Source organism: Polypterus senegalus, chromosome 11, assembly GCF_016835505.1.
Source record: "Polypterus senegalus isolate Bchr_013 chromosome 11, ASM1683550v1, whole genome shotgun sequence".
NCBI classification, from domain to species: Eukaryota; Metazoa; Chordata; class Cladistia; order Polypteriformes; family Polypteridae; genus Polypterus; species Polypterus senegalus.
The window spans coordinates 11,187,699-11,200,335 of NC_053164.1; the positions used below are offsets into that span (position 1 = coordinate 11,187,699).

Here is a 12,637-nt window from a genome sequence, read left to right on the forward strand (position 1 = left end):
CGGATAGATTTTACAAATTCAACCTAAATGACAGATAAATGCAAAGGTAAAATTTTTGTCCCTCATGACCTTTAGGTCACCAGGCACCGATCTCTGTGACAATAATGGAGGCACACAAAGGAACTTGTGTTAGTGCTTGAGACCTGAAAACCAGGATAACAAGAATGTCGCAAAAATGATAAGCATGATGAGTAAAACGTGATGTGACGTAAATAAACGCGCTTCTGGTCCCAAAATGAAATGGCCATCAGGTAAAGGGACAGGGGCATCTTTAGGTCATCCGGGAGTGATGGACGGAGGATGAATGACATGAGGCTCGGCTCCTCACGCCGTCTCATTCTCTCTCTCTCTCTCTCTCTCTCTCTTTCAGTATGCTGGGTAGCATGTGAGAGTGCAGCCTTGACAAGGATGAGAGAACGGGGGGAGTGAAGAGGGAGGAGGGTCAATATTCACGGTAGCTTGTGAGTGAACGTCGGAGCAGACAGAAAGAAGGGGCCAAATCGGAGAAAACATCGTATCAGGGTGATGGGATGACAGAGAGATGGACAGGTTGAGAGGGAGAGAGACAGAGACAGAGTGAGAGAAAGAGAGAGAGAGGAGGGAAACCAGGAAAAAAAAAAGTCTGTGGGGAAAACAAGGTATCAAAATTCCGAGGAGCGAGCCAGCCAGCCAGGAAAGGAGGGAGGGAGTGCGAGTACGAGTGTGTCAATATTCTGTGAATGTCAGAGTGGAGAGACAAGACAGAGATGGAGGGAGAAAGACAGAGAGAGAGAGAGAGAGAAGGAAAGGTTGGGGTTTAAATATGCATTGGTGGATGTGAAGGAATCTCCCCCTTTCACCCAGTCGGCACCCCCCACAACTTCCCCCCAGCGCCCAAAGTCTCGACATACACATCCACACACACACACACACGCACACTGTCTGCTAATCAGCATTTGAAAAGCAGGCTTTGACACTGAAAGAGAAGTGGTGGCGGTGGGGGGCGGAGGAGGGGGTTTGGGTGAGAGTAGCAGACTCCACAAGCATGTCTTTTATACTAGTGGCTAGTAATCAGAGCGAGAGGGAGAGGAAGAGGAGGGGTAATGGGGGGTTATATAGGGGGTGCTTGAGGAGGGTTTAGATGACCAGTAGCAAGTAAACCATTTAAGGGACAACAATCAGCCGACCCTGTCCGAACGAGTTGCTGCTTGTCTTAAATTAAGCGCAATCGGGACCCACACAACCCCCCCACGCGCGCGCATGAGCCATAGAGATGAGTTAGAGAGAGAGAGTGCGCGCGTGTGCTCGCGAGAGAGAGAGAGAGAGAGAGAGAGAGAGAGAGAGAGTGTGTGAAGCGCGCGCGCGCGCAGACGAGTTGTGTCCTTTAACTGGCCGGGCCGGCGGACTGCATGGGGGGTGTGTGTATGGGGGGTGCTTGGAATGGGGAAGGGGGCGGTAGTGATGGGGGGTTGGGTGTAATTGATTGTGTGTGCTAATTCAGGCAGACTGGATCAGCACACTTTTGTGATCCTCTAAGTGCTCTGCTCCCGGGGAAGGCTGCAGCTGCTGGCTGGCTGGCTCCGCGGCGCTTCATTTCGAAAGGGACTCCTCGAGATGCCCGACAGGTAAGTGGCACCTGCTTTATTTTCGGGGGCTGTCTCGTGGGCGCTTTTGCATCCCTCTGCGATTTGGTTACTGTTGTTGCCATTTTATAAACGGAAAAAAAAACGCTACGATGTTACCTTGATGGTCTTCAAAAGGAGGATGCAACGTCTCTGCTTCAACAGATGTGGGTCGAGACGAAGAGGATTCTGTCAAACAGCGGCCGTTCAGCGTTTAACTTGAATGAGACTTATTGACTTATTGACTAAAATAAATAAATCATAAAAATAAAGAAGGCGGCAAACAATTCGGCATCGGCGGCGGCAACGTTTGAGACAATCGATGCGCAACAGTGTTGTCTCCATTAGTCGTGTCGGGGTTTCAAGTTTTCACGTTTAATGGCTTTCTGAAAGCACCGGTATTGTTCTGTGAGAAATTACGAAATAAACAAAAATAGAAAAAAAAGTTTCCCCATGTAAAATTTCAAATAAAATAAAACAAGCACGGCTCGCCGAGATTGCAGATACAAACAAATGAGTGATCAAAACTTTTTTTCCTTTCGTCTAAAGTGAACAAGAGAGGGGCAGACGAATGAGTGCAGTCGTCCCCAGAAACACTCGATGGACATGTGAAAATTCGTGATTAATGCGCTCAAAATATTAGTTATCATTAAATAAAACGCTTTGTTTAATTTAGGTTACAGTTGCACTTTAGAATATATACGGAGACATTCTACTAATAGAAAAAAGAAAGAACTGTTTAATAATATTCAGCCAATTGACCAGCCTGCGGGGGACTGAAGCATCATTTTTGACAATTGTCTCCAAAAAAAACAGACGCGCTTTTGTTGTATCACTTGATTTGCGTCCCAGAGCTCTCAAAAGATGATTTGAAAGTCGTCGGGCGTACACAGGACCATTTAGATGAATACCTGACAGGAGTTTTACAATTACATTTACCCAAAGTAAAAGGATGAGGGACAATCACCGCGAAATAAACGAATACATTACGGTAGACACGCACGCGTTTCCACTTTTCAGATTCCATCACCGGCGATGGAAAGAGACATGTCTGCTGGAGCTGCCTGTTGCTTTATCTCTCTCCGCCTTTGCAACCTTCTTCTATTGGAGCTTGTCAAACAGAAAATCCCCATCAAGTGCTGAACATTTCAAAGTTTTCAGAAACTCTCAGCAGTTCCGCCTTTTTTGACAGCCTTCAAGAAAGCAGCGGTTGCAGGAATCAAAGTCTTCACGCGTTTTTTTTTTTTTTTTTTGAAAAAGCAGACGGGGTTAGCGATCGAGAATATAAGCTGCGTGAATAAAGACGGCAACTTTAAGGACCAACGCAGATGGGCTGGAGGAAGGGCGGCATCGTGAACGGGCTCGTTTGGTTAGGAGGACGGGGCGCGAATGATTTGGGCTTTTTATAGGAGCCTGTGTGTGCGTTCTTCACTGTAATGTTGTCATTCCGTCTATCTATTATATAGCTCCTTTCATATCTATCTATCTATCTATCTATCTATCTATCTATCTATCTATCTATCTATCTATCTATCTATCTATCTATCTATCTATCTATCTATCTATCTCAAACAGTATACTCTTGCTTTTAAATGATAAAAACCTTTAATTCGGACTGCGTTAAACCCGACACGGAGTATTTTGTCTTGGTCACTGTTGCATGCCTTTCATTGCAATGCCTATAAAATGAATGCCTTTCATTTCAAAAGGGGACAGAACGTTTTTGCTATCACTTATTGGACCTTATGAAAGACAGTTACTTCAAAAAGGCGTCACATTCTTCGGGGAAGATACTTGATGGAGCTGTTTCTCATCCAATAATAAATCTGGAGCGAATTAAGAGCTTGACTATCGAAAGAGTCTTCGTGCCTCCACTCAAAACCAAAGGTGACCGCGCGTGTCCCGTCAACTCACTACAGCAGCAGAGAAGCCCCGCCAGGCTGCCACCTCTCATTTGGAAAGGTGACAATATTTGTGTGAACAGTCAACTAATCGACAAGCGAGAACATAAAAACAAATATGTGTCTCTGTTCAATATAACATATATGATATAATACATAAAATACATGTAATTGCATGTCAATGTAAAAAATGGTAAATGGACTGTCCAGGTGTTGAGTGGATACACAAAGTGTCAAAGTGGTGTTTCAGAGCAATGACATTAGGGAATCATTTTTGGTTCCTACATGAACTATCCATATGGAGGTACATTTATTTATTTAGATCTGAAACAGTCAGTCCGTTATCATCCAACCTGCTATACCCTAACTACAGGGTCATGGGGGTCTGCTGGAGCCATCCATCCATCCATTTTCCAACCCGCTGAATCCAAACACAGGGTCACTAGGGTCTGCTGGAGCCAATCCCAGCCAACACAGGGCACAAGGCAGAAAACAAACCCCAGGCAGGGCACCAGCACACCGCAGGGCGCACACACACCCACACACCAAGCACACACTAGGGACAATTTAGAATCGCCAGTGCACCTCACCTGCATGTCTTTGGACTGTGGGAGGAAACCCACACAGACACGGGGAGAACATGCAAACTCCATGCAGGGAGGACCCGGGAAGCAAACCCAGGTCTCCTAACGGCGAGGCAGCAGCGCTACCACTGTGCCACTGTGCTGACTAGATCTGAAACGGTTTCCGTAAATAGAAAAGATGACATATTTTTCAAATATTAGTGGGCTCCTGATTTTAAAAGCGGTTTTGTCACATACAATGACACAGATTAAGTTCTGGTTTTCTTGATCTGTTATATCCTACTAGGTAGCCTACTATACATTAAGGATTTCTATTTTGACCACATGCTGGAAACTTTACAATGACGACAAAAAAAATAAAAATAAATAAATAAATAAAAACTTCATACCAGAGAACAGCTCTTAGAATGAAACAGTTTTTTGTCAAACAATGAATCTGTGAGATGCCATACAACCCAGAATTAATATATGGGTGTTTTTGGCATGGGCTCACTACACCACGGTGTGCTAAGAAGCAGCTTTGGCGGTGTTTTCTGCCCACTGCCATCAGGCAAGTCAATGCTTCCACCAATGTATCTGTTTATTTATTTATCAATTGATTGATAGATTTGCTATATTATATGTCTTGGAAGTCTGTATTCTGCTGCTGTATGTATTTGAATTTTCCCATGGGACTAATAAAGTTTAACTAATCTAAATAATCTAAATAAATAAATAAATAAATACATTTATGTAAATATATACAGTATACATATATATATATATATATTAAACACACACACAGTACATATACATTTTCCTTTCCTATATTATTTATAACTATAATGTATCAGTAAAAGGTATGTAGCATATCTTGAAGGCAGAAAAATATAGATTTTACAGAACTTGGCTGTAAAAAATAATGAAAAGTATTGTTTAAGATATACAGGTAATTTTCAATAGAACATAAGGTAACTCTCCTTTTTTCAGAAAAGGTATTTTACTTTCAGCATTCACATTATTTTTACCATTAAATTTACCGACATTTTTTACAGTGCAATAGCATCCCCTCCAACATTGATGTCAGTGTGATCGTCGTCCTAAAGTATCTGATCAGCTCCTCTCCTACATTACTTATACACACAAAGAGATAGAAAGTCAGACTCTCTGTATTTAAAGAATACCTCGCCTGTTCTCACTAAGGCAAAATCTCTTAAATCAGCACGGTGAATTTCATTTACTTTAAAACATGAACTAAATCTTAGCAACAGAATCCTAAAATGCAAAATGTACCAAATTATACATATAACATAAACTAAATACTACAGCGAGGGGGATTTTGGTGTTTGGTATATTAGCTTTGTATTTCAAGAGGTTCTCTAAAGTCTATCTATCTATCTATCTATCTATCTATCTATCTATCTATCTATCTATCTATCTATCTATCTATCTATCTATCTATCTATCTATCTATCTATCTATTATATAGTGCCTTTCACATCTATCTATCTATCTATCTATCTATCTATCTATCTATCTATCTATCTAGTAAACAAATACAAATACCAAATTACACTCCTGGCTTCTTAAAGGTCTTTAATTGGACAAAATCTTGAATTTCAAATTTTATTATAATCTTCGTTAATCAATAAGCAAAACAGTAGCTTTTTAATGCTACTGTTAGCAGCAAACATTTTCTGATAGAAATAAAATCCACTGTAGTTTGGCTGCACATTTTCTTTCATCCGTACCTTTAATTCAATACAGATAATTGCCCTATTCACTGAAGTCTAATTGATGTAAACAAAAAGAATGGTGCTTTGAATTATTCTATATCTATAATATCAAGTATATTTGGACGAATTTCTCAGTTGCTCTCATCCACTTTAGAAAAGATATTTTTATTTAGTTTAAATTCTTCTTGTGTCAAAAAGATTCCAGAAATAAATTCAAGTTTAATGTGATGTGTCCCTCTACAATGAAATTCTCACTTGCATGTCTCATTAGAACAGTTAATAAAAGTACAATACCAACAAAAGACACACACTCACAAATATGCATAACACGCTGTATATATTTAAATACAATTATGTACAAAATCTTACTGTAAAATGGCTCACTGTAACAGCATGTATTGACTGTGAATGCCAAGTCATAAGTTTTCTTTTCTTTCCTATCTTTCCTTTTATAAATGCATTATGTAAATGTATTATCTCTATATACATACCTACCATTCTATATCTATTTCTATATATATATCTACATAGTGTATATATACACTAGCTGTGTTAACCGTCTATGAGGGGTTGAAATCACCATCTATTAGAATGTAGTTTGTAATGTATGTAAAAATACAATGCATTGCCATAAATGTTTGTGTTGCACCATCTGTTGGAATGACAAATGCAATGCAGACAGTGTGTCTCAGTTATATGCCACTTTGTATGGGAAATGGAATTCATAAAATAAGTGTTAATGTTTGTGATGTTCCATTTGTTGGAATGCAAAATGCAATGTAGTTTATGACCACAAATTTTTGTGATACAGCATGTGTTGAAATGAAAGAGACATAGCAATTGAAGAGATACTTAGAAATAGACGCTTGTCCTTTTATTAAAGTGGATTTTTATACAGCCATGAAGAAGGCTAACAGAATGTCAGGTTATATAGCGCCTTGATGTGTGGAATACAAGTGAGGTTTGAATACACAAAGAGAGGTCTGAAAATCAAGAGTACACGTTATGAGAAGGACTTAGGACTCGTAGTGGACTCTAAGCTATCAACTTCCCAATAGTGTGCAGAAGCCATTAAGAAGGCTAACAGAATGTCAGGTTATATAGCGCCTTGATATGTGAAGTACAAGTCACAGGAGGTTCTGCTCAAGCTTTATAACACACTGGTGAGGCCTCATCTGGAGTACTGGGTGTAGTTTTGGTCTCCAGGCTACAAAAAGGACAGAACAGCACTAGAAAAGGTCCAGAGAAGAGCGACGAGTCTGATTCAGGGCTACAGGGGATGAGTTATGAGGAAAGATTAAAAGAGCTGAACCTTTAGAGTTTAAGGAGAAGGAGATTAAGAGGAGACCTGACTGAAGTGTTTAAAATTAGGAAGGGAATGAGTCAAGTAGATCAAGACTGTGACATTAAAACGAGTTCATTGAGAAAATAGGGACACAGTTGGAAACTTGTGAAGGGTAAATTTCTTTAAATAGAGACCACAGACATATGGAGCAAGCGAACAATTAGTGTGGTGGACAAGAGGACTTTAGTGACCTTCAGAACTCGACTTGATATTATTTTAGAAGAATTAAATGTCTCGGACTGGCACGCTTGTTGAGTTGAATGGCCTGCTCGATTGTTTTAATGTTCTAACAAAAAAGTCAATTTCTCTTTTACCAGTAGTTCCACTCTGTCGGGTGTATTCAGCATTAGCATTTATAATTCACCATTATTTCAAATATGTTTTATAATACAAATTTTATTAAAAAAAACACAGGGATTTTTGTAACATTTCCACCGCAGGAACTCGGATCATTTGTAGTCCCTAGTACTTTTTTAGATGCCAGAGTGGTCCTTCAGAGTGATGCCATAAGGTAATCATTTATGGTTCCCAAAATACAAATCTACATGAGGATTCCAGAAAGAATCTTCTACTTATTTGGATTTGTACCAAGCATCATATACAGTGCGAGTCCGAATTATGTTAACATTTGAATGGTGGAAACAATTTATTCACAAAACGTACTTCATATGTGCAAGATGATTTACAGGAATGACTCAACCAGTTTGCCATCATGTTCAATACATGTACCATATGTGGCACCAGTGGCGTAGCTCGAGTTCATGCCACTCAGGGCGGGGCGGTGCTTCAATCTGCCACCCTCCAACATATCTGAATATGTTTACCTATTTAAATTGAAAATTAAAATGATGTAGAGAGAAAAATTAAGATATATTTTGCATAGATTTATTCATATATGGAGAAACAGCAATCATTTTTCACATATAATTATTTATAAGCATCAACTAGCCAAGAATATCGTATAGACACACTGACAAGCCGTGTTCTAATTATTAGTTTAATATAATTACGCTGCGAAAACCAGAACCAGTGTAGTGCACAAGTGATAGGTGGGGATGTTTTCTGCGCAGAGCAAGAACACAGTCGGATTGATAACGAAATGAAATTATAAATTGTAATTTAGTTGTTTATCTTCCTAGAAATTATATCGGTGTAACGTTCATGTTTATTTTTGTTATTGCCTCATAAATTTCAGCTTCTGTGTCTGCTGCCATCACAGAAGGACAGGCTGCAAATTATTTTTGATGCATTTGTGGATAAAAATCCGAGAACTTTACTGTTTTCATTCATGAGTGGTATTTTTCTGTACCCTGCTGCTTACACACGAATTGTACTGAGCCTTTTGGCCAATAATGCCACCCCCAAAAATGTGCGCCCCCTCTGCCCACCTCTAGCTACGCCACTGTGTGCCACATAAATTGTCAACAAAAATTGTATATAAATACTAAGGGGTTCAGCCCCCCTGTTCACATTGCTCACCATCCCCGGGTTTGGTTAACCAGGTATGCAATTTAAAGACTTTACTTTAAAACTTCAGTTAACATAATATTTGGAATTAACTTTTCTTCAAGATCGCATTGAATTTTGATTCTGTGTTTGGACTTACATCGTGACAACACAACGTTTAACTGTCTGTGAGTGAATTTTGTTTCTTTCTCTCTAATAAATAAACCACATTTTTTGAATGTTTGTCCCTGTGATTTGTTAATTGTCATAGCAAAAGCTGTTCTAACGGGAAACTGTAAATCTTTTAATATGAATGGCATATCAAGATCTCCTTTGGTGTCTGGTGTTACCCCTGAAGATGGACTACAATACCTTTTTTGTCGCCTGTTAAAATTTTACATGTCAGAATTGTTTGTCCAATTTTGAATACAACTAATCTTGTCCTATTGCATAGACCATCAATCAGACATAAATTACACAATAACATTATGATACATCTTGGGAATCCATTAGGGAAACTGCTGTAATTCCTGGGAAACCGGGAACGGCCAAGCTCGCATATATAGCATGCAAAAGTGTAAAAATCGATCAAGAAATAGCAGAGTTATAGTTGGAAATAATTAAGTGGCACGTTTTTTTGGCCCACGGTGTAGTGTGTTGCTCATTAATTCAGTCAACAACAGACCAGCAGCAGTCAGTCTCCTGGCTCCAACTAAGACTGAGCGCAGTGGACGGGGAGGAGTCTGCACTCTGCAGCTCACGAATGCCGGGATGGGGCAGACTTCATTGACGTCTGTCAGACAACAGCTTTGAACAGCAACTTGAAATTGAAATGCGCCAGTCTGTTCCATCCGCATTATCTGTGCCAAAAAACTTGCCATCACAGAATGATGACAAGAAACTGGATGCATCAGTAAAAGCTGAAATGGCGGTGTTTCAGAGCAACGGCAAGCGCGGGCGTTGTTTAGAACAAGTGTATCAGTATCTGATGACTTTGCTGTCTACTTCAGTGGAGACAGAGCATGCTTACTCAGTGGCTGTCTTACTCTGCACGAATGTGCGCTCTCGCCTGGACGACCACACGCAGGACACGTTGTGATTTCTACACTTTTATTACAGCAACTAACTAGATACATGTACTTATATGACAGCATGAACTGCTTATAGCTAAGGTTAGTCTTTTATTGGATGTCAACATATTGCAGTAGTTTTTTTAAAAAATAAGTGTCAGTCATTCTAAAACCGTTCACATGTGAGATGCCCGTGCACTGTGTCATCCCTGGGCACCCGGGATTCCCGGGAATGACATGCAGGATTCCTGAATTTCCGGGAATGGATTCCCTAGATACATCCTTCTGTCAACAGTAATTCGGCCAGTGGAAGACCTGATGGTGTTAACGGCTGTAGATATTCTTCGGCATATTGTCGATGTTTTCATCTTCCGCACGATCACCACCAACTGTTTCAGTAGAGTCTATTGAAACGCATTTGACCAATTTGCTGTGTAACCGTTCAACAATTTTTGCATTAATGCATTTGTCTTCATCGTTTCTCACTGACATATTTAGATGAATGGGTGATTCTAATCTGGATCTTTGTAAGTTTGTGTGTGTGTTCATAAGTAAGCTCTTTAATGGATTAGTGTCTGTCCAGGTTAAGTGCCGGAATGCACCTGATGACCGTGGTCTTGTTTGAAAATAGTTGTAAGTAGGGCGTGACTTGAAAGAATCTCAATGTAAAAGTCTTCATCTCACAGGACGTATTTCCAAAAAGTCTCTTCAAAAAGTTTCATCTCATCCCAAGATTTTTTTTTTATTATAATAGAGAGATATACAGTACATAGCAGTACCATTAGTGTTAACATCATTTTGACTCACGCTGTAGTGACTAACCGTGAATAGATGGTTACAAATTTGTAAAATCCCAACAGGTTCCTGATTTTTCTCATTGATTAATTTCTCTAGAAGCAAGTTTATACACGCACATAGACATATGCACGGATACCAGAAAGAGATGCAGGCAAAAGCATCCGGGATGTACAGTGCATCCAGAAAGTATTCACAGCGCATCACTCTTTCCACATTTTGTTTTGTTACAGCCTTATTCCAAAATGGATTAAATTCATTTTTTTTCCTCAGAATTCTACACACAACACCCCATAATGACAACGTGAAAAAAGTTTACTTGAGGTTTTTGCAAATTTATTAAAAATAAAAAAATTGAGAAGTCACATGTACATAAGTATTCACAGCCTTTGCCATGAAGCTCCAAATTGAGCTCAGGTGCATCCTGTTTCCCCTGATCATTCCTTGAGATGTTTTTGCAGCTTAATTGGAGTCCACCTGTGGTAAATTCAGTTGATTGGACATGATTTGAAAGGCACACACCTGTCTATAGAAGGTCCCACAGTTGACAGTTCATGTCAGAGCACAAACCAAGCATGAAGTCAAAGGAATTGTCTGTAGACCTCCGAGAAAGGATTGTCTTGAGGCACAAATCTGGGGAAGGTTACAGAAACATTTCTGCTGCTTTGAAGGTCCCAATGAGCACAGTGGCCTCCATCATCCGTAAGTGGAAGAAGTTCGAAACCACCAGGACTCTTCCTAGAGCTGGCCGGCCATCTAAACTGAGCGATTGGGGAAGAAGGGCCTTAGTCAGGGAGGTGACCAAGAACCCGATGGTCACTCTGTCAGGGCTCCAGAGGTCCTCTGTGGAGAGAGGAGAACCTTCCAGAAGGACAACCATCTCTGCAGCAATCCACCAATCAGGCCTGTATGGTAGAGTGGCCAGACGGAAGCCACTCCTTACTAAAAGGCACATGGCAGCCCACCTGGAGTTTGCCAAAAGGCACCTGAAGGACTCTCAGACCATGAGAAACAAAATTCTCTGGTCTGATGAGACAAAGATTGAACTCTTTGGTGTGAATGCCAGGCATCACGTTTGGAGGAAACCAGGCACCGCTCATCACCAGGCCAATACTATTCCTACAGTGAACCATGGTGGTGGCAGCATTATGCTGTGGGGCTGTTTTTCAGTGGCAGGAACTGGGAGACTAGTCAGGATAAAGGGAAAGATGACTGCAGCAATGTACAGAGACATCCTAAATGAAAACCTGCTCCAGAGTGCTCTTGACCTCAGACTGGGGCGACGGTTCATCTTTCAGCAGGACAACGACCCTAAGCACACAGCCAAGATATCAAAGGAGTGGCTTCAGGACAACTCTGTGAATGTCCTTGAGTGGCCCAGCTAGAGCCCAGACTTGAACATCTCTGGAGAGATCTTAAAATGGCTGTGCACCGATGCTTCCCATCCAACCTGATGGATCTTGAGAGGTGCTGCAAAGAGGAATGGGTGAAACTGGCCAAGGATAGGTGTGCCAAGCTTGTGGCATCGTATTCAAAAAGACTTGAGGCTGGAATTGCTGCCAAAGGGACATCGACAAAGTATTGAGCAAAATACTTATGTGAATACTTATGTACATGGGTTTTTTTCATTTTTAATAAATTTGCAAAAACCTGAAGTAAACTTTTTTTCACATTGTCATTATTGGGTGTTGTGTGCAAAATGTGGAAAAAGTGATGCGCTGTTAATACTTTCCGGATGCACTGTAAATATGTTGGAAGAGCAGTGTGGAGAGCACAATCAAAGAGGGTGCACTGTCCAGCCCTATAACTGCTGGCAGCAAGAGGCCCCTGTAGGCGGGTCTGGCAAGGACACCTGGGGCCACCAGAGGGAGCTCTAGGCAGATGACCCCAGGGGTCTTGTATTGTTATGACTAACCCAGAGATACTTATAAAAGTGGCCAGTGGCCACTGCTTTGGTCAACCTTGAATCAGGTGGAGTGTGGATGAGGCAGGAGGAAGGAGAAGACAAAAGGTTCAAGAATGAAGAAACGGAGAAGATGTAGATGGGGGAAGTATGAAGGGTCCTTAGATTTTTGCTTTACCGCCTCATTTGTCATGTTTTACTTCCAAAGCCCTGTTTCCTTGTTTATTCAATTGGAACAACACCTTCCTTTCCTTATTTTAGTTTCTTTGACAATTTT

At 40.7% G+C, this 12,637-nt stretch overlaps 1 protein-coding gene across 2 annotated transcripts in view; it reads left to right on the top strand.

The window, feature by feature from the left end:
• The first annotated feature begins 1,463 nt into the window (after positions 1-1,463).
• npas1 (neuronal PAS domain protein 1) overlaps positions 1,464-12,637 on the top strand; it is a 366,892-nt gene continuing 355,718 nt past the window's right edge. For both annotated transcript variants that reach the window (XM_039768048.1, XM_039768049.1), the window contains exon 1: positions 1,464-1,604. Coding sequence is in view for 1 of the 2 variants with exons in the window: in XM_039768049.1 (XP_039623983.1) it covers positions 1,594-1,604 (11 nt within the window). In the remaining variant the exon portion in view is untranslated. The remainder of the gene's footprint in view (positions 1,605-12,637) is intronic.